The sequence below is a fragment of the Saimiri boliviensis genome, chromosome 2, assembly GCF_048565385.1.
Source record: "Saimiri boliviensis isolate mSaiBol1 chromosome 2, mSaiBol1.pri, whole genome shotgun sequence".
Taxonomy (NCBI): domain Eukaryota; kingdom Metazoa; phylum Chordata; class Mammalia; order Primates; family Cebidae; genus Saimiri; species Saimiri boliviensis.
In genome coordinates, this window is record NC_133450.1 from 185,458,776 (window position 1) to 185,481,634 (window position 22,859).

At 42.6% G+C, this 22,859-nt stretch overlaps 2 protein-coding genes across 4 annotated transcripts in view; one reads left to right on the plus strand and one right to left on the minus strand.

The window, feature by feature from the left end:
* Positions 1 to 6,291, minus strand: part of APTX (aprataxin) — a 38,999-nt gene extending 32,708 nt beyond the window's left edge. For 2 of the 3 annotated variants that reach the window (XM_074394965.1, XM_074394963.1), the window contains exon 1: positions 5,964 to 6,290. The gene's annotated coding sequence lies outside the window, so the exon portion shown is untranslated. Of the gene's footprint in view, positions 1 to 5,963 lie in introns of all 3 variants that reach the window. The other variant, XM_074394968.1, reaches the window with a different exon arrangement.
* Positions 6,292 to 6,388: 97 nt separating this feature from the next.
* On the plus strand, positions 6,389 to 20,966 carry DNAJA1 (DnaJ heat shock protein family (Hsp40) member A1). The gene is made up of 9 exons (XM_039474701.2): positions 6,389 to 6,546; positions 7,636 to 7,777; positions 7,988 to 8,165; positions 10,968 to 11,072; positions 11,796 to 12,023; positions 15,779 to 15,893; positions 18,245 to 18,360; positions 18,682 to 18,782; positions 20,341 to 20,966. Exons 2-9 carry the CDS (start codon positions 7,646 to 7,648, stop codon positions 20,557 to 20,559), a joined length of 1,194 nt encoding a protein of 397 aa, XP_039330635.1. The 5' UTR covers positions 6,389 to 6,546; positions 7,636 to 7,645; the 3' UTR covers positions 20,560 to 20,966.
* Positions 20,967 to 22,859: the final 1,893 nt, after the last annotated feature.

A 22,859-nucleotide genomic window follows, 5' to 3' on the forward strand; every position in this document is an offset into this window, starting at 1 on the left:
AAAATTTAGCTACATAAAAATTAAAATCTCTATATGGCCAAAAATATACATATAGGTACTAAGTAAAAAGCTAACAATATACTAAAGACAATAATAGTAACACATGACAGACGAATATCTATCCCTAAAAGTCCTATTATTAAAATAGTGGAATTATACCATAGAAAAATAGTAAAATAATATGAATAGGTGACAGGAGAGTCACCAAACATTTAAAACATGGTTAAACTTACTAAGAAACTTGAAACAATAAGGTATCACTTTTTATCTCCAAGCTTAGCAAAGATTTAACAACAAAAGACAGAATCCCTCATATTGGCAAGGCCCACTCGCACGCTGCTGGAAGCAGTTACAAACCAATATGGAAACTTATTCATAACAATTCTAAATCTGCATTCATGTTGACTCAGCAATTTCAATTCTAGCTGTATATCCAGCAGAAATACTTGCATGAGTACTCAAAGCTTTATCTGCTAATTTCTCTTCAGCAGTTTGTAAAACATTGGAAATTACTGAAATGTTCAATACGGGAATAAATTATGGTGCCTGCTAAGTAGGTTAATATTTATCCTGACACAGTAAGATGACAAAGTGAAAAGGGCAAGTTGTAAACAGTTTGTATAATGATCCCATTTCTATACAAATGAAGATCACATACAAAATTATTGCTAGTTTTTTTGTTTTTGTTTTTGTTTTTTTATTTAAGAATGCTTCTTAAAACTGTTAAATTCTTGGGCCGGGCACAGTGGCTCAAGCCTGTAATCCCAGCACTTTGGGAGGCCGAGGCGGGTGGATCACGAGGTCGAGAGATCGAGACCATCCTAGTCAACATGGTGAAACCCCGTCTCTACTAAAAATACAAAAAACTAGCTGGGTGTGGTGGCGCGTGCCTATAATCCCAGCTACTTAGGAGGCTGAGGCAGGAGAATTGCCTGAACCCAGGAGGCGGAGGTTGCGGTGAGCCAAGATCGCGCCATTGCACTCCAGCCTGGGCAACAAGAGTGAAACTCCGTCTCAAAAAAAAAAAAAAAAAACTTAAATTCTTTTTAGTCAGGGTCATGAACCATCGCCTAGGCTGAGGTGTAGTGGTGCAATCACCACTCACTGCAGCCTTGACCTCCCAGGTCCACCTCTTGCCTCAGCCTCTCAAGTAGCTATGACTGCAGGCCCACACCACCACACTAACTCTTTTTTTTTTTTTTTTTTTTTTTGAGATGGAGTTTCGCCCTTGTTACCCAGGCTGGAGTGCAATGGCGCGATCTCGGCTCACCGCAACCTCCGCCTCCTGGGCTCAGGGAATTCTCCTGCCTCAGCCTCCTGAGTAGCTGGGATTACAGGCACGTGCCACCATGCCCAGCTAATTTTTTGCACTTTTAGTAGAGACGGGGTTTCACCATGTTGACCAGGATGGTCTCGATCTCTCGACCTCGTGATCCACCCGCCTCGGCCTCCCAAAGTGCTGGGATTACAGGCTTGAGCCACCGCGCCCGGCGCACTAACTCTTTAATTTTTTGCAGAGTCGAGGCCTCACTATGCTGCCCTGGCTGGTCTCAACCTCCGGGACTCAAGTGATCCACCTACCTAGGCCTTCCAAAGTGCTGGGATTACAGGCTTGAGCCATCATGTCCTGCCAAAACTGTTAACTTCAATTACTTTCCAGCCAGAATATTCATCAGGACTTTTTTTTTTTTTTTTTTTTTTTTTTTGAGACGGAGTATCGCTCTTGCTACCCAGGCTGGAGTGCAATGGCGCGATCTCGGCTCACCGCAACCTCCGCCTCCTGAGTTCAGGCAATTCTCCTGCCTCAGCCTCCTGAGTAGCTGGGATTACAGGCACGTGCCACCATGCCCAGCTAATTTTTTGTATTTTTAGTAGAGACGGGGTTTCACCATGTTGACCAGGATGGTCTCGATCTCTTGACCTCGTGATCCGCCTCGGCCTCCCAAAGTGCTGGGATTACAGGCTTGAGCCACCGCACCTGGCCCAGGACATATTTTTAACATCACTGAAATAGGTTTCTACAAAGAGAAAAGTGTGAAACAGAAGATATGTAATGATGATTTTTCTTTTTTATTGCAAGATCCTTAAAGTAATTATGTTTCCTGTTTTTTTGGTTTGTTTTTGTTTTTGGACGGATTCTCACTGGCTCTGTTGCCAGACTGGAGTGCAGTGGCATGATCTCACTGCAACCTCCACCTCCCCAGCTCAAGCAAGCCTCCTACATCAGCCTCCCGAGTAGCTGGGACTACAGGCTTGTGCCACCACATCCAGCTAATTTTTGTATTTTTTTGTAGAGACAGGGTTTCGCCTTGTTACCCAGGCTGGTCTCAAACTCCTGGGCTCAAGGGATCCACCTGCCTCAGCCTCCAAAGTCCTGAGATTAGAGGCATGACCCACCAGGCCTGGGCCTGTAATGATCATTTTTAAGGCAACTAAGAATCACCTAACTTTGCTGTTAGGAATGACAAGTTCCTAGTTCAAAGCTTTAATAGAGAGGAGAGAATTCTGTATCTTAAGTTTAATCCTTTCAGTTAAACACTACATTCAGAAGTTAAAATTTTAAAAGTTACAGAAGGGTGTATTATGAAATTCTTCCTCCCATCCACTTCTACCCAGCACTTCCCTCTTCCCACAGGCAACCCAACCATATTACACATTTCTATGTGTCCTTCAGAAATATTCTATGCATATACAAGCAAATATATACTTTTTCTTTTTTTAAAACCAACTTTTATGGCCCTTGTTTTATTAATAATTTCTCCAAAACTAAAATGCAAAAAGAAAAAAAAAAAGAATTTCAGCTGGGCATGGCTCACGACTGTAATTACAGCACTTTGGGAGGCCAAGACTGGAGGACCACCTGAGCACAGGAGTTTGAGACCAGTCCCATCAGGCAACATAGGAAGACCTCATCTCTACTTAAAAAAAAATTTTTTTTGTTTCTTGTTTTTTGTTTTTGCAGACAAGGTCTGTTGCCCAGGCTGGAGTACAGTGGTGCAATTTCAGCTGACTGCAACCTCCACCTCCCCAGCTCAAGCCATTCCCCCACCTCAGGTTCCGGAGTAGCTAACATTACAGGCTACTACTGTGCACTGCCACACTCAAGAGGCTAGTTTTTGTATTTTTTATAGAGACAGGGGTTTCACAATGTTGCCCAGGCTGGTCTCGAAATCCTCAGCTCAAGCGAACTGTCCTCCTCAGCCTCCCAAAGTGCTGGGATTACAGATGTGAGCCACTACTCCCCACCTAATTACAAAAAAATTTTTTGAAATAATTTAGGGTCAGGCGCAGTAGCTCACACCTGTAATCCCAGCACTTTTGGAAGCTGAGGTGAGAGGATCACCTGAGGTCACAAGTTTGAGACTAGCCTGACCAACATGGGGAAACCCCGTTTCTACTGAAAATACAAAATTAGCCAGGACTGGTGGCGCATGTCTGTAATCCCAGCTACTCGGGAAGATCACTTGAACCCAGGAGGCAGAGGTTGCGGTGAGCCAAGATCGCGCCATTGCACTCCAGCCTGGGCAACAAGAGGAAAACTCCGTCTAAAACAACAACAAAAAGAATTTAGCTCACTTAATACATGAGCTTATAGACTTTAAAAGTATGTTCAATATCAGATTTCATAATCAAGTTGGTGGTCTCAAGGAGGTATTTTTTGCTTGTAACACATTTGCAGCTTTCTCAAAGTTGTGGGAATTTCAATTGGGTTCCTGGTGCAGAAACACTAAACATGGTAGACAGGATAACATTAACTGTTGAAACTCTTGGTTAAAGTGATTTGATACCATGCTTAACCAACATTAGATTCACAAAGGCACAGTCTACGTTACAGTAAAATAGGAATTTCAGGACTATGACCCATGAATGATATTTATGTAGTTATTGTTTATTGTTCTCCATTAACAGTTCATGCTTTCACACTTATCAATCTCTCTGCCTGGGATACTCATCTGATTGGTGCAAGGTTCCGATACTCAGCACCCCCTACTCTTCCTTTATTAGCATTTATCACTCAAATGGTTATGTTTCTGGTTCCTTATGTTGTGAGCTCCTTGAAGGCAGGGCTACGGCTCACTTGATTTTTTTTTTTTTTTTTTTTTTTTTTTTTGAGACTCGACAGAGTCTGGTTTGGTTGTCACCCACGCTGGAGGGCAGTGCTGCGATCTTGGCTCCTGACAACCTCTGCCTCCCAGGTTCAAGCAATTCTCCTGCCACAGCCTCCCGAGTAGCTGGGACTACAAGGATGTGCCACCACACCTGGCTAATTTTTTGTATTTTTAATAGAAATGGTGTTTCACCATGTTGGTTAGGCTGGTCTAGAACTCCTGACCTCAGATGATCCACCCACCTCGGCCTCCCAAAGTATTGGGATTACAAGCGTGAGCCACTGAGCCCAGCCTGACTTAAGTGATTTTTATATTACAAAGCCCTAGTACACTACCTGGCAATATTAGACGTTTACTAAGTGTTGGTTTAAACGAAAAAAGTTACACCAGAGGTGATACTTAAGAAGGCAACAGGCCGGGCGCGGTGGCTCAAGCCTGTAATCCCAGCACTTTGGGAGGCCGAGGCGGGTGGATCACGAGGTCGAGAGATCGAGACCATCCTGGTCAACATGGTGAAACCCCGTCTCTACTAAAGGTGCAAAAAATTAGCTGGGCATGGTGGCGTGTGCCTGTAATCCCAGCTACTTAGGAGGCTGAGGCAGGAGAATTGCCTGAGCCCAGGAGGCGGAGGTTGTGGTGAGCCGAGATCGCGCCATTGCACTCCAGCCTGGGTAACAAGAGCGAAACTCCGTCTCAAAAAAAAAAAAAAAAGAAGGCAACACCTAAGACTGAAAAAAATCAGTCATCTGTTAGCCAAGGCAAAAGCACACAAAAGTGAAAAGGTGCATACGGGAAACTGCAGACAGTTCTGTGACTGGAATGCAGTTAAAATTAATGAAAGAGAAAAGGCTGAAGAGGTAGCACGAGGATGCTTCCAAGAATGAAGTTCAAAATCCTTGGCGTAGCATATATACCAAGAAAGGCATGCCCTAACTACCTTTGAAGCCTCACCTCGGCCATTCTAGCTCCCTTGGCTCTGGCTACAACCAGTTAGTTACAATTTCCTAAAAACAACATATTCCACACCATAATCTAGCCTTCCCCCGTGCTTTGTCCATGGCTCTTCTCCAATTTTCAAAACTCAGCTCAATTGCTATTTTCCCACTGAAACTCTCCCTGATCAGATTAATATAGGAGCCCATCCCCTGCTGACTTCTAACTTACGGCTTCCCTGGTAGCTTGTTGACTTGTTTGGCTTCTCACTAAAATCTAACTGCAGCTTTTCAACTCTGCCATCTCCAGTTTTGTTTTTGTTTTAAATAGAAAGGGTGTTTTGCTGCTCCGGCCTTCTCAAACTTGAATCCAAGCAATCAGCCCGCTTCCACCTCCCAAAGTGCTGGGCTTACACGCGTGAGCCACCGCGCCTGGCAAACGCCACCATTTTTGGTGCTAGATACTGATGTATCTGTTGTGTTCCTAGATAAAAAGGCGGATCCCAATTCCCATTAAGCACCCGTGGTAGCACTTTAAAGTCCAAGGGCTCACGTTGCAGATTGTACATTCAGGTTCACTGACCCCTGGATTGTGAAAGTTAGGTCAAATAATTAAATTGTTTTAGCCATCTTGCTGCTACTCTGTAGCCTGAGTGAGAGTGAAAGCCTGACCAGTGGAGTCCACGGCCCTCCGTGCATCAAAGGTGGTCCAAAGGTTTCACTGCTCAGCTCAGTCCCAGACTCTCTGCGCTCAATCTGCAGGAGTCAGAGAGGTCCAGGGCAGATAACGTGTGTCCAGGGGTCTGGACTTGTACAAAAAGCCCTAATAAGTTAGCACTTTGGTGAATTACGCCGTCTTGGACCGCGCGTGAAAAACATCAAGACCCAAGGCCTATGCTATTGGCCTGGGGAATAGACCCACCTGGCTCAGCATTTGTTGCTCAGCGGGTTTCCTGAAAGAGGAAAAGGCGCCAGTAGAAGGGTGGGAGCCGGGCAAGGCTTTGTTCCAAGAGCTTCCCCAATCACATAAAACTCCCGATGGCTCACTGTATTCGAGCCCTTCCCGCCCTCACGGGCGGAGGCGGCCGCCCCACTGATTTGAGAACCCTAGGACTTGCACTGCTTCTGAGCCACGGCCCAAAAGCTGGAGGCTTCCGCACTCTCGAGCTCGCTGAGTGGAAGAAAGGGCTCCAGAAAATTCCACGAGCGTCGGGAAGCCGGGCTACCACCCACCCCCCACAAGGCCTTTCGGCGCAGCTCCTCCCGACCCGTGCGCCCCCGCGCCGTTGCCCAGGTAACCGCGGGGCGGTGGCAGCGGCCGAGAAGGGAGGGACTTCCGGCGGGTGACGCGCCAGGGTTCGGCTACAAAAGACGACGGCTGCGGCGCGTCGGCAGGAACTTTCCAGAACGCTCGGTGAGAGGCGGAGGAGCGGTAGCTGCCCGAGCTGTGTACAGCTCCGCGCTCCTTCCCGCTCCCTCACACACTGACCTCAGCCCGCTCACCGGTGAGTTTGAGCCCTCGTGCTTCCCCCAGTCCCTTGGCTGGCGCCATTGGCGCCAGGAAACCGGATGGAGCCGCGGTCGAGAGGCCGTTGGCCGCGTGGGCAGGAGCGTTATCGGTTCCTGGTCCCATGATTTCCCTTTTGGAGGGCTAGTGTTCCCCGGCACCCACAGTTAATGGGTTCAAGACCTTTCCTAGACCTCCCTCCCTACCCAGCGTGGGATCTCGAAGAAGCTGTTGCCTTCGGCTGCCCCTCCGTGCGCGCTCCCGCGGCCCCCCTCCGGGTCCGCACTCCCGGCGCGGGGCGGGGGGAGGTGTTGACGACCCTGCGCACGCGCACTGGGAGGCAGGGGCGAGGGGCTGCGGGGGGAGCCGGGCGGAGGCTGCGGCTTTCGCTTTTCCTGTTTCCCCTCCCTTTCTTTGTTGAGGGCTGGGCTTTCCCCTCCGCCACTTGGATCTCCAGTGGGAGGGAGAAAGGAAGGAAACCTTAACGGTCGGCGCCAAGTGCAGGGGGAAAGCTGGTAGGTAAACTGCTGTCGGCCTGAGAGGCGAGAGGGGTTCGGCCGTGAACATGGAGAAGCTGTAAGCCGTGGGCGGTAGAGGGCTTGCTGTGTGGAGCAGGTAACCGGTTTTATGAACCACTCCCCCGACCCCTGTGTGCCCAGATAGTTGTCTTTTTCTGGGGAGTATATGGAGTTTATCAGATTTACCGAAGTCGGTGATGGTGTAATGACACTGTAATGACCAGTAGACTGGACCTATTAGTGCTCCTTTTGGTTACAGCTGTCACCAACTGTAGGGCAAACGGGAAGAATCCAGATAATAGTTGTATGGAAATTAGTATGGAAGCTTTGGTGTGGGAGAGTGGGAACCAGCTGCTAGAACACGGCTCTGAATTATTTTCTGATAATGATTATTAGTTTGTTTTGTCTGTTCAAATTTATAGCTGAATCGCAGGAATTGTTAAAAATTGGTGAAATTTAGGGAAGGGGGTGTTCTTATAATCGGATTTGGCAAAGAGCAGATTGCTCGGCCTTAGCTCTCATTTTTACTAATTAAAACTGCCAGTTAAAGTTGCATTTTCTTATTTCAGGCAGTAGAAGATGGTGAAAGAAACCACTTACTACGATGTTTTGGGAGTAAAACCCAATGCTACTCAGGAAGAATTGAAAAAGGCTTATAGGAAACTGGCCTTGAAGTACCATCCTGATAAGAATCCAAATGAAGGAGAGAAGGCAAGTAGTACATACTCTTAAACATACCTGAATAGTTCCTTGTCAGATGTGTAGTATTTCTATTACAGCCTGAAATTGAGTGTCTAATAGTAACGATGATCGTTTCTCTGCCTTTTTAGCTAAGATCAAGTATAATATAGTGGCTAGGTAACACTTGTTTTTAAAAAAAAAAAAAAAAAAAATGAAATTCACTCCTCTTTTCTCAAACAGTTTAAACAGATTTCTCAAGCTTACGAAGTTCTCTCTGATGCAAAGAAAAGGGAATTATATGACAAAGGAGGAGAGCAGGCAATTAAAGAGGGTGGAGCAGGTGGCGGTTTTGGCTCCCCCATGGACATCTTTGATATGTTTTTTGGAGGAGGAGGAAGGATGCAGAGAGAAAGGAGAGGTAAGAAGAATCTAGTCCTTATGCAGCTAATTAAAAGTAGCTGTTGGTCACAGCAGGTCTTTTGAGAAATCACCCATTTTAAATGCTTGTTTACATGGTATAGTGTTGCAAACTGACCATAAGCTGCCTCTGATTTATGGTGTCTTTTAAAAATGAGATTTAACGGATATAAAAAAAGCCAATCGAGTGGTAGCAAATGACTGCTTCCAAAAATCTTAGATATTATCAAACATAAATTATTAGAACAGGCCGGGTACGGTGGCTCACACCTGTAATCCTAGCACTTTGGGGGGCCGAGGCAGGTAAATCACCTGAGGTCAGGAGTTTGAGAGCAGCCTGGCCAAGGTGATGAAAACCTGTCTCTACTGAAAATACAATAATTAATGGCCGGGTGCTGTGGCTCATGCCTGTAATCTCAGAACTTTGGGAGGCTGAGGTGGGTGGATCACATGAGTTCAGGGGTTCGAGACCAGCCTGACCAACATGGTGAAACCCCATCTCTACTAAAAATACAAAATTAAGCAGGCACCTGTAATCCCAGCTACTTGGGAGGCTGAGACAGGAGAATCTCTTGAATCCAGGAGGTGGAGGTTGAAGTGAGCCAAGATTGTGCCACTGCACTCTAGCCTGCACAACAAGAGTGAAACTCTGTCTCAGAAAAAAATTGCTAAAATTAGCCGAGCGTCATGGCACAGGCCTGTGATCCCAGTTACTTGGGAGGCTGAGGCAGGAGAATCACTTGAACCTGTGAGGCAGAGGTTGCAGTGAGCTGGGATTGTATCATTGCACTCCAGCCTGGGCAGCACAGAGTCCATCTCAAAAAAAAGCGAATTATGAGAACAAGAGTATAGCAATATAATTTTCAGAGCCCTTTTTACAGATCTTATTTGATGTTCCATCATGCCCCAAAGGAATCTGATGGTAGATACAGTGATCTTTTTCAAATGAAAGTGAGTTAAAGTTCAGAAACCTAAAACAACTTCAAGCTCATATGGCAAGCCAACAGAACAGGGCTAAAAACTGATTCATTGCCTGCCACCCTATCTAATCTTGCTTCAGCTTTATTGTGTCAAAATAAATGTATTTAATATATTTATCAGGAAAGGGGTCTATGGGCTCTAGAAATACTGCTCATAGGTAGGAATAAAGTGTTCAAGAGAAATTGGTCTCACTTTATTCCCAGTATAGCGTATACAAACAAGGGCTGATGAGCAGACCCAGTTTTAGAATGAATGGGCAAGCCATTAAGTTTCACTTTGAGCTTAAGGTTTGGAAAGATTTGGGAAACTGTTTATTCAGTTCTTCTTTAAAGATCTTCGAGAAAGGATTCTGTTTTTGTTTCGTTGTTTGTTGTTAGAGATGGGGTTTCACCTTGTTGGCTAGGGTGGTCTCAATCTCTTGACTCCGTGATATACCCACCTCGGCCTCCCAAAGTGCTGTGATTACAGGCTTGAACCACCGCGCCCAGCCTCTGTTATTATTTTTAAGATATTTAAATTCCTTAAAAAGTCCACAATCTAAATCACTTGGTTAATAAATCATTAGAATTTGTCCACAAAAAAGTAGTGGTGGTTTTCCACTTACCTTACAAGGAACTGGCCTGCAAGTTAACATTGGCAAGCTCTTTTATGTGGCTTTAGATCATACTGAGAGGTTATTTTGGGGGGAATGTGCTTCATCAAGCTCTAGAAGCTTTATTTTTCCTTCCATATACTCTAAACACTATACAAAATAAGGGCAGCAAAATTTTAGCATGCCAGAACTAAAGGTGGAGCTATAAGCAGGAGGACATAATAAATGGTATTTCATGCTTGATTAGAAAGTTAAAATGTTCATTAGGCATGTTGTACAGAAAGGAGTTTGAGAATTTTTTTCAGTAGATGGAAAAGCAGTGATATTGTTGCAAATAAGTCCCTGTGGGGAAGAATCACTAGCTAGGAACTTGTAACCTACTAGCAATTGTAGCCTCAGTGTCCTTATGTGATCTCATCCTTCCACTTCCCATTCTGATTTAAGTGAAGTAAGGTACTCCTTAGTAGCCATTGGCCATGTGTGACTTCATTAAGACAAAAACAAAAATACAGTCTCTTAAACAGCCACATTTACATGCTCAATAAGCACATGTGATTGGTGGCTGCTATGTTGGACAGAACAGATATAAAACATTTTTATCACTGCAGAAAGTTCTGTTCGACAATGCTATTATAAAAAGGCATGAGAAATTTGGCCTTTAGAACAACCAGTGCTGGCCTAGCAGTAAATGGACTGTTTTCTACTAAATGAGGAAGAAGTAGAAATTGATACTCTTCTGTGGTGGCTCAATAAATACATCAGCTTCCCTGACCACTCTTGATTAATGAGAACTTACTGTGCTAAAGAATTTTTGGATGAAGTAATTGGCCATGTTGCTTAATACAGTACTAAGTGAAAGCTTCAAAGAATATATAGTGACAGAAATGAATGTTTGGATTATTGTGAAATGTGCCCTTTTAAATAACATTGGTTTTTCTCAAGTGATTTTGAAGGTAATGTTTTGCTTACCATATTTCCAAGATGGCCATGTCTATGCCCTTAGGCAGATACTTAATCTCTGACCTGATTTTCCTCATCTATGATTGCATCACGTTTGAGGATCATCTGTGATAATGTGAACATTCTGTGTATGTAGTTGGTAGTCAACAGATGTACCCTGTGAGGCTCATCTTTTATTATCCTTTGACCCATTCTTTATAGTGCCTTTAGCACAAATAAATAATATCCAGCATCTTAAACAGATTTATAATGAGAAATATTTTGTTTTAGGTAAAAATGTTGTACATCAGCTCTCAGTAACCCTAGAAGACTTATATAATGGTGCAACAAGAAAACTGGCTCTGCAAAAGAATGTGATTTGTGACAAATGTGAAGGTATGATGTGTTCTTTTTTTTTTAACATCTTTAATGTGACACCTCAAAGAGGAGCTAAGACTTCCTGGATATGTAAAATTGACACGTATACACTGTCTAGATTTTCGGGCAGTGCAGATATGAAGAAAACTACCTGAACTGAGCCTGCTACCTAAAGAAATATCAGCACTTTTTTCTGTGTATATTTTAAATACAGCTGGGATCAAGCTAGTTTGGTGTCTTTTTCTTTTTTTTTTTTGAGACGGAGTTTCGCTCGTTACCCAGGCTGGAGTGCAGTGGCGCGATCTCGGCTCACTACAACCTCCGCCTCCTGGGTTCAGGCAATTCTCCTGCCTCAGCCTCCTGAGTAGCTGGGATTACAGGCACGTGCCATCATGCCCAGCTAATTTTTTGTATTTTTAGTAGAGATGGGGTTTCACCATGTTGACCAGTATGGTCTCGATCTCTTGACCTCGTGATCCACCCGCCTCGGCCTCCCAAAGTGCTGGGATTACAGGCTTGAGCCACCGCGCCCGGCCTGGTGTCTTTTTTCTAATAAGTAAAAGTTACTTACTGGAGAACAGATCTCATTAAAATGATCTTATCAGTTGTAGATTCAGAGGGTAGCATTCCATCAGACCTTGAAAATATTAAAAGTATAGCATTTAGGCATTGTCTTCCTAAAACACTTATTACTATATACACTACTAATTCATATGTTATTTCATTTTCTTTTAAATTTAGGTAGAGGAGGTAAGAAAGGAGCAGTAGAGTGCTGTCCCAATTGCCGAGGTACTGGAATGCAAATAAGAATTCACCAGATAGGACCTGGAATGGTTCAGCAAATTCAGTCTGTGTGCATGGAGTGCCAGGGCCATGGGGAGCGGATCAGTCCTAAAGATAGATGTAAAAGCTGCAATGGAAGGAAGATAGTTCGAGAGAAGAAGATTCTAGAAGTTCATATTGACAAAGGTGAGTTCTGGGCTACTCATTCTGAAGCGTTGAATGCTGTAGCAGGTTTATTAACATATTATAATTGTTTAAAAACCATTCTTAATTAGGTTACATACCCTATCAGGAATAGCTCTTGGCAACATTAGGTAAATAATGTTCTTCCATTCAGACATAATTTTGCACATTGGTATATTAGTAATAGAGAATATATTAGGAAGTCCTTATTTAATATAACAGGGTCATCTTTTGACATCACTGGTGCCATAAATGTAGTACAGACCAGGTCTCACCATATTGGCTAGGCTGGTCTCCAGTGCCTGACTTCAGGTGATCAACCTGCCTCAGCCTCCCTAAGTGCTGGGATTACAGGTGTGAGCCACAGCACCTAGCTTCACGTTGATTTTTTTAAACTAATGAACATGTTCTTTTTGTTTTTGAGACAGAGTCTTTCTCTGTTGCCCAGGCTGAGTGCACTGGTGCGATCTTGGCTCATGCAGCCTCCATCTCTTACGTTCAAGGGATTCTCCTGCCTCCGCCTCCTGAGTAGCTGGGACTACAGGAGCGTTCCACCACGCCTGGCTAATTTTTGTATTTTTAGTAGAGATTGGGTTTCACCATATTGGTCAGGTGATCTTGAACTCCTTACCGCAAATGATCTGCCTGCCTCGACCTCCCAAAACGTGGGGATTACAGATGTGAGCCACCATGTGGGGCCTGGAGTTGTATAAGCGTTTTGGCCCACGTAATTGGCTTACTTGCCCATCTGTCGTATTTAAATGTTCAATTACTTGATTTGAAAGAATTTAAATTACTTTTCCTTTTTTTAGACTTGACACTTCCCTACCTATTGGGCTCCAAATTTAGAAGTAACTATATAATCTTTTTCTTTTTGTATTCTTGGGAGTTGATTGATTTGTCAGTTTTTAAATTTTACTTTTGTCAACCTAAGAAAATACTTTAAAATGTATTACAGCAATACGTGCACATTCTGGTCTTAGAAATGTCTGTAACCCCAGAGGAAACTTAACATCATAGTAATCTCTTTTCAGATTTTGCTATTTTTAAATGGAACTTCTGTTATAATGTACTATGGTATGATACCAATCTGGAACTGTTAATATTTGAACATATTTCCATATTAATATACAAATCTACATTAAGTGGCTGCAATAGGATTCTATCATGCGACTCATGATACTGGCCCCTCTGATCCCCCAGGGTTTTCCACCTAAGAATGTAGTACATTGAAAGGTAAAAATAAGTTTCCTTGGCCAGTTGTTGAACTTAATCTGTTTTCCCCTTAATGGGCCCATGCCTAGGGTTTATATTTTGAGGTGTTCTTGATACCAACAGCATGTAGAGTAAATCTTCACTTAATGTTGTTGATAGGTTCTTGGAAACTGGGACTTAGCAAAATGATCTCAATGTCATGTCCCTATAACACAGCTGAGGGGGAAAAAATGGTCTTGTTATGTGTCGTTTCATTCGAAGCAATTTCCGAGAACCTATCAATGATGGACACTAAGCGAGGACTTGAAATTAATACCCTAACTATGTAGCAAGTGAAGACATTTGTGCTATGCCTATCCTTCCTCTTTATTCAGGAAAACCTAGCTGAGTTTAATTGCTTCACTAGCATAACAAGTTATTTTGCATGGATAGATGATTAAAGACAGATTGTTTTATTTTGTCAGTGTATGATACTGATACTGCTTTAAGTCTTTATAAGAGGTACACAGTGAAGTATTTGGGTTAATGGATATGGTTGGGGTTTACTTGAAAGTATATGTAGGGGGCATGGGTAGGGGTATAATACATGAAATATTAAACACGAGTTAATAACTGCTGAAGCCAGATAGAATGGATATGTAGGAATTCATTGTGCTGTTGGCTCTGTTTCTACAGGATTAATAGTTTCCATACTAAAAGGTGAAACAAGATTGCTCTGTTAGGTAACCAGAGTGATCTCAGGAAATAATCAGGAGATAACTGCTTCGGTGTAATACTGTACAAACACAGGTTTTCTTACACCAGTTATGTTTTAAGAAATGTTGTCCAAACCCTTACTGAACTAAAATATGTGGGTCAGAGGTGAGGGCTGGGGAAATCTTAGTTTTAAAAAACCTGTTTAAAAATTTCCTGCCCTGTTAGAAAGTACTCTCCTTGTATTTTATGGACCACATGAGCTAAGGGAGTGTCTAGTGCTGATTTCTTTTTTTTTTACTTTTATTTTATTTTATTGTTTTTAGTTTAAATGAGACAGGTTCTCGAACTCCTGTGCTCCAGTGTGCTATTATTCTCAGGCTAGCCTCCTGACTTGGCCTCCTGAAAGTGTAATTTTAAGGGAAACAAACTGAAGTTTTTTGTTTCTTTTTTTGTTTTTTTTGGTTTTTTTGAGATGCAGTCTTGCTCTGTTGCCCAGGCTGGAGTGCAGTGGCACAGTCTCAGCTCACTGCAACCTCTGCCTCCCAGGTTCTGCAATTCTCCTGCCTTGGCCTCCCAAGTAGGTGGGACTACAGGCGCATGCTGCCACGCCCATCTAATTTTTTTTTTTAGTAGAGACGGGGTTTCACCGTATTGCCCAGGCTGGTCTTAAACTCTGGAGCTCAGGCAGTCCGCCCACCTCTGCCTCCCAAAGTGCTTGGATTACAGGCGTGGGTCACTGTGCTTGGCCAAACTGAATAGTTCTTACACACAAATACGAACTTTTGGCAGGCACAGTGGCTCACACCTATAATCCTAACTCTATAGGAGGCCAATGCAGGAGGATCCCTTGAGCCCAGGAGTTCAACACCAGCCTGAGCAACATAATGAGAATCTCCATCTCTATTTAAAAAAAAAAAAAAAAAAATCAAGCCGGGCGCGGTGGCTCAAGCCTGTAATCCCAGCACTTTCGGAGGCTGAGACGGGTGGATCACGAGGTCAAGAGATCGAGACCATTCTGGTCAACATGGTGAAACTCCGTCTCTACTAAAAATACAAAAAATTAGCTGGGCATGGTGGCACATGCCTGTAGTTCCGGCTACTCAGGAGGTTGAGGCAGGAGAATTGCCTGAACCCAGGTGGCGGAGGTTGTAGTGAGCCGAGATTGCACCATTGCACTCCAGCCTGGGTAACGAGCAAAACTCCGTCTCAAAAATAAAAATAAAAAATTAGCTATCTATTCAGGAGGCTGAAGTGGGAGGATCACTTGAGCCCAGGAGATCAGGGCTGCAGTGAGCCATGTTTGTGCCACTACACTCCAGCCTAGGCAACAGAGCAATAGCCTATCTCAAGAATTAAGATTATAGATTTTAAGTATTTCTTGTTTCATATATATAAATACTACAGTAGTGAGAAGGGTCTTGATTTACATTGCTGTTAGACTTAAGTAATTTGATACGTTCTTATAAGTAATGAAATAGTTAATTAACATTTTTTGGTTATAACCAGTGTTTGCCAGTCACTGGTTTAGTACCATCTTATAACTTGATAGTTAATACACTTGACAATCATAATGAGGTATAGGTGTGGGAAAGTTGAAACTTGGGTAGGATATGCAGCTTACTTTCCCAGAGTATTCCAGCCAGTGAATAGCAGCCCTGAGATTTGAAGGCTGGTCCTTGCTTCTCGAGTTTGTTCCCCACTGTGATGCCTTTCTTTAGGCACAAATTGGACTGAACTACTAAGAAAGTGGGCTTTCTTAGTCATTTCTGTGATTTTTATGCATAAACAAACATCTATGTATAGATTTTATGATTCTGACCTTAAGAGTATAAAATTAATGTTTTAAGGCATGAAAGATGGCCAGAAGATAACATTCCATGGTGAAGGAGACCAAGAACCAGGACTGGAGCCAGGAGATATAATCATTGTGTTAGATCAGAAGGACCATGCTGTTTTTACTCGGTAAAGAATCTTATAAACCATTCAAATTGACATCTTTACATATTTGGGTTGTTGGTTTTGGTTTTTTATAATGTGTTTTCCATTACTCTTACAACATATTTCCTGGAGATATGCTGGGAAAATATAGCAAGACAGTTATACTGTGTATACTGTATCTTGTAATAGATTGTTAACCATTGTTTGAATCATGAGAGGTTAAATACATAGGATCAGATTTTTAGCTTTTTGTTTCTTGAGTATGGAACATTGAAAATGTGTTTCAGTTAGATGTTTTGTGTGAACCTAAACACCAGGTGGCTGGGGGAAACATCCTTGGACAAAAGTTTGCCCCAGTTTTTGTAAAAACAATTTAAAGTAAATGCCTTAAAGCTTTCACCAATTTTCAATCCTAAGTTTAAGATAAACTGAATTGCTTTTAATTGTAAATACCCAAAAGCATCTCTGTAAGAAACTTACATTAGAACTCAATATTAAGTATAAATTCAGGTCTATCATTGTGAACTAAATAATACCAAGTTTATGATGAACTTAACACTGAAGCACAAGAAAGATTGATGGTTAATAGCAAATGTTTGTGTTAAATATATCCATGGCTATTATCAAAACATAACAGACCCTCTGTGTATGCTATATTCCCAGCAATTTGGGAGGCCGAGGTGGGAAGATCACTTGAGGCCAGGAGTTCTAGCTATTGGGAGGCCAGGGCAGGAGAGTGGCTTGAACTCAGGAGTTGAAGGTTATGATCATGCCACTGCATTATAGCTTGGGTTACAGAGCCCATCTTTTTTAAGTGGACTGGACATGAAATTGGGAACATCTTAAAGAAACTGGTTTAGAATTATTACTGTTTTGGCTGCTGGTGGCTCACACCTGTAATCTCAACACTTTGGGAGGCCAAGGCAGGTGGATCACCTGAGGTTGGGAGTTCGAGACCAGCCTGGCCAACATTGTGAAATGCCATCTCTATTAAAAATACAGAAATTAGCCAGGCGTGATGGTGGGCACCTATAAGCCCAGCTACTTGGGAGGTTGAGGCAGGAGAATCACTCAAACCAGGAAGGCAGAGGTTGCAGTGAGTCCAGATTGCACCACTGCCATCTCCAGCCTGGGCAACAAGAGCGAAACTTGGTCTCAAAAAACAAAGTATTTCACACATGTCTGAAGATAATGGGAAGGGTTGTCAGGCTCAGGATTTTTATGTTGTCATTTGAGAAGAGAATGTATTAAAGATTAAAGATGTTTTATTAATGTGGGCTGGAAAAGAAAGTCTAAGCATGAGGAGGAAGTGGGCTGTTAAATACGAAAGGCTGTATTCACTCACAATGTGCCAGGAACTGTATTTTAGGTACATCAATGAGGAAATTCTTATAGTCAATTAAAAATAAATTGGTCAGGCCAGGCGCGGTGGCTAAAGTCTGTAATCTCAGCATTTTGGGAGGCCGAGGCGGGTGGATCACGAGGTCAAGAGATCGAGACCATCCTGGTCAACATGGTGAAACCCCGTCTCTACTAAAAAAAAAATACAAAAAATTAGCTGGGCATGGCGGCACGTGCCTGTAATCCCAGCTACTCAGGAGGCTGAGGCAGGAGAATTGCCTGAACCCAGGAGGCGGAGGTTGCAGGGAGCCGAGATCGCGCCATTGCGCTCCAGCCTGGGTAATAAGAGTGAAACTCCGTCTCAAAAATAAAATAAAATAAAATAAATTGGTCATATATCCCCCTTGTTTAATTTCATGGAGCCTAAATTATCTAGGGCCCTGCCCAGGCTGGAGTGCAGTGGCACAATCTCAGCTCACTGCAAGCTCTGCCTCCAGGTTGAAGTGATTCTCCTGCCTCAGCCTCCCGAGTAGCTGAGATCACATTTGTGTGCCACCACACATGGCTAATTTTTTTTGTATTTTTAGTAGAAACGGGGTTTCAGCATGTCATCTAGGCTGGTCTTGAACTCCCAACCTTAGGTGATTCACTAGCCTCAGCCTCCCAAAGTGCTGAGATGACAGGTGTGAACTACACCGCCCAACCTAAGCCTCACTCTTGTGAGTTTTGTTATTGTTTTTTCCCCTCTGAGAAACCAGATTAAAAATTAGGTAATGAAACAGTTCAGGGATGGTAAATGGTAAAGGCTGCCTAGAGTGTGTGGAATGACTTTCAATCCTTATCTAGGAAACGGGGCTGGCAGGTTCTACATGTGTGTTATTCCTGTATCTCTGCTCTGTTTTTTACAATGGGGGAAGAAAAGAGAGTCTTTAGAAAAGACACCCTTGCTTTTATTAAACCAATAAACAATAGCCTGCTTTGGTACATCTGATTGGTGATTTGAAAAATGTAAATATGTGTCATATTTTATGCAGACGAGGAGAAGACCTTTTCATGTGTATGGACATACAGCTGGTTGAAGCACTGTGTGGCTTCCAAAAGCCGATATCTACTCTTGACAACCGAACCATAGTCATCACCTCTCATCCAGGTATGGTAACTAGGCAAGCTTAAGTTTCTCTTTTGTATTCTAGTATTTTCCTTGTATCCTGATAACAGTATTATAGGCAGAAGGAAACACATTGTTTTTCTTCCTTGGTTACATACCATTCCCTTGGCTGAGATGAAGTTACAAGGTTTTGGCTCTCTTGTCTGCCCTTGAAAAACCCATACATGAAAGGTAACAGGATTGTATTGCCACATAAGTTTTACTTCTGCCAGTGAGCTAGGACGATGCTCTCTGTTCTTTATTTTCTCTGCCTCATAAAAATGTGACCATACTTAAGGAAGAACTTGGCTTCAATGTTTTTAGGTCAGATTGTCAAGCATGGAGATATCAAGTGTGTGCTAAATGAAGGCATGCCAATTTATCGTAGACCATATGAAAAGGGTCGCCTAATCATCGAATTTAAGGTAAGCTGTAAAGTACTTTAAGTATATTTGAGAAGAACAATTGGCTTACTAAACTCTGATTTTTAAAATAAAAAATGTAAAATTTCAGCCAGGTGTGGTAGCTCATGCCTGTAATCCCTGCATTTTGGGAGGCTGAGGCAGGAAGATCCCTTGAGCCCGGGAGTTTGAGAATAGCCTGGGCAACATAGTGAAACCCTGTCTTTTTTTTAAAAAAAGAGAATTAAAATTTCTGAATGCCAAGCAACCTGAAGTTTATATTTTTCCTTACCCGGCAATTAATACACTGATCTGGCTGCGTGTCTCTAGCACACGCCTATGATCCCAGTGCTTTGGGAGGCCTAGAGAGTTGGTTCACTTGAGCTCAAGAGTTCAAGAGCAGCCTGGGCAACATGGCAAAACTCCATCTCTACAAAAAGTACAAAACTTAGCCCGGCATGGTGGCATGCACCTGTAGTCCCAGCTACTTGGAAGGCTGAGGTGGGAGGATTCCTTGAGCCTAGGAGGTCAAGGCTGCAGTGAACCAAGATTGTATCACTGTACTTCAACCTGGGTGGCAAAATAAGACCCTATCTCAAAACAATTGTATCTAATACTACTAATTCTTGTCATGTTGAGTGAGCATTCTTTGTTAACCAGGTTGAGGATGGGGTTTTTGCATCATTAATCAGATACTTAAAGATAGACTGTGGGAAGGGTATGCCAGACAAGTGGCTGTTTTACTAATTATAGGTTGTAACTGTCATCTTAAAGTTCAGAAGCCCTTTATAATCTTGGCAAAACAGTGTAATGCTTGATTGTTAATACGTATAAAGCAATCTAGTCATTTCCCTCAGTCTTAAATTGGCCTCTCTTTAATTAATATCACAAAAGGTATTAATTAAAACATCTTTTTCTCCCCCATTATTGAGAGGGAGCTTTGCTCTGTTGCCCAGGCTGGAGTGCAGTGGTAAGATCCTGGATCACCGCAATCTAGTCTGCTGGGTTCAAGCAATTGTCCTGCCTCAGCCTCCTGAGTAGGAGAGGCACCTGCCACCACACCTGGCTCATTTTTGTGTTTTTAGTAGAGACGGGTCTCACCATGTTAGCCAGGCTGATCTCGAACTCATGGCCTCAGGTGACCTGCCCACTCGGCCTCCCAAAGTGTTGGGATTACACACATGAGCTATTGCACCTGGCCTAAAAACATCTTTGGATAAGAAAGAACTACCCTTTTGAGAGTAAGAGTAGCTTTGTTTAAATACCTCATGAGAAGAATTAGACTGTTTCAGGATGGGTTTTGGTATTAAAAGTCAGTGCTAGATAGAATAACAGTGGTTAAAGTACAGTTTTATTTAATACAATCTTTTTTTAATGAAGCCTGACTTTTGGTCGTAATCCTTGAACTCTAGTTGAGAGTGCACTATGCACTGTGCCTTTTTAGAACCTTAACCTGAGATTGGCAGATTCACCTAAATGTCATGTGTTTACATGTGTTTTTCTGTGGAAAGTGAATCCATGATATTCTAAGGAGCTAATGATGAAAACAGATTGAACTTAAAAGTAAAAATTTCTTTTGAAGGTAAACTTTCCTGAGAATGGCTTTCTTTCTCCTGATAAACTGTCTTTGCTGGAAAAACTCCTACCGGAGAGGAAGGAAGTGGAAGAGACTGATGAGATGGATCAAGTAGAACTGGTGGACTTTGATCCAAACCAGGAAAGACGGCGCCATTACAATGGAGAAGCATATGAGGATGATGAACATCATCCCAGAGGTGGTGTTCAGTGTCAGACCTCTTAATGGGCCAGTGCATAACACTCACTGCTGGCATTTTATGTGCAGTAGTGAATGAGTAAGGACTGTAATCATAATATGCTCACTACTTGCTCTTGTTTTTGTTTTAATCATCTATAGTAGTGTTTTAAAAAGTTAAATGAAGAATAAAGGCAAATATAAAAGCTCTGACTTTGCCCTGTATGTATGATGACTTAAGTGTGCAAAATGAAGTTTAATACCTGTAAAAACTACAAAGCAGTTCCCCTAGCATTGCTAGGCCAAACCTTGTAATTGACTTCAGCTATGTACATGGACAAGCTTAGACTGAAATGCTAGGTATATGTATTGGCTTCAGTGTATGACCCTTCATTGTTAAGCTATGAAAGTAAAACTGTATTTAACTGGCAATAAGAAAAAAAAATTGTAGAGAAGTGTTGGTCTGTATAGTTCTTTGTATTAAGTGGGGTTCATTATAATGCCTCTGCATTTATTCTGTTGCCTGAACTGTTACTTGAAGATGGCGTAATACATAATTTATACTCTGGTATCAGTGATAAAAATGATACCTTTCTGTAGGAGGGGTTTATCATAATATGCTGCTTCTTGAAGGCTTGCACTTCCAAAATTGTTTCCTTCTGCTATGCCATCCATATATATATAAATCCATATATATCTTGACCAGTCCTGGTTATTTGCCCCCCTCCTTGTCTGTGGACCATGATAAGCCGGAGTAGTGACTTCAGAGCTGGATAACGTAGAAATTAAAGTGAAAAGACCTTTACATGGAGAAGTAATTTGCATGCGTAATATAGGAAGGTGTTCTTTAGGTATGTTACAGGATTACTTTAAACCATTTGACTTACGCTCCAAAGTAACTAATGTTGGTAGTATAGCAAATTATGATGAACAGCTTTAATTGTATGTTTAAAAGTCTCATATGTTCACATGCTTAAATCTGGGTATCAGAATTTAAGCTAATTCTTGAAATGTATTGTCTCCTTAATATACTAATTACAAAGCATCTCCAATGTGTGTCACTACAGGCTTTTTTTTCCCCAGATCATCAGAGTTTTGGCTTTTAACTAAGATACATAACTTGATTTTAGCTAGTCTAAATGAGTAATACAAAAATACTATTGAACTATAATATTAAATAGGATGGAGATTAAAGTGGAGGACTGAGTAATGAGCCAAGAAGAAGGGGGCTTAGAAAACTTTGCAAACATTGGAGTATGAGAAAATAAGTTCTTATAAAGAACACAAGTTTAAAAAGGAGAAAAACTTTAAAAAATGTTTCCCAAGCCATCAGTGTTTGTCAATTTCCTTTTCGTCTGTGCCAGACAGCCACAGCTACCCTAAAGTTTGAGAGATGTTGTGAAGCAGATGTTCAGGAAAGTATAATTTGATCAGTGTTGAAAAAAGCACTTGTGACCCTTTCGCTGAGCTTACATACAAATTATAAAAATTTCTAAACTGTAACCTCTATATTAATATATTTAAGAGCACTGTTAGGGCCAGGCACGGTGGCTCACGCCTGTAATCCCAGCATTTTGGGAGGCTAAGGCAGGTAGATCACCTGAGATCAGGAGTTACCAGCCTGGCCAACACGGTGAAACCCCTGTCTACTAAAAGTACAAAAATTAGCTGGGTGTGGTGGTGCGTGCCTGCAGTCCCAGCTACTCTGGAGGGTGAGGCAGGAGAATTGCTCAAACCCAGGGGGCAGAGATTGCAGTGAGCCAGGATCATGCCATTGCACTCTAGCCTCGGCGACAGCAAGACTGTCTGAAAAAGCATTATTTGTCAGTCTTAAGGGAAACACACATAAAAACCAGATACTACTTCACACCTACTAGGATAGCTCTAATCCAAAAGATGGGAAATAATATGGAGGCTGGGCATGGTGGCTCACACCTATAAATCCCCAACACTTTGGGAGGCCAAGGCAGATGTATCACTTGGGCAGGAGTTTGATCAGCCTGACGAACATGGAAAAACCCCGTCTGCTAAAAATAGAAAAAAAAATTGCCCTGGCATGGTGGTGCGTGCCTGTGATCCCAGTCACTCTGGAGCCTGAGGCAGGAAAATTGCTTGAACCTGGGAGGTGGTAGCCTGAGCAACAAGAACGAAACTGTCTAAAAAAGTCTGGCAGTAGCCGGGCGCGGTGGCTCAAGCCTGTAATCCCAGCACTTTGGGAGGCCGAGGCGGGTGGATCACGAGGTCGAGAGATCGAGACCATCCTGGTCAACATGGTGAAACCCCGTCTCTACTAAAAGTGCAAAAAATTAGCTGGGCATGGTGGCACGTGCCTGTAATCCCAGCTACTC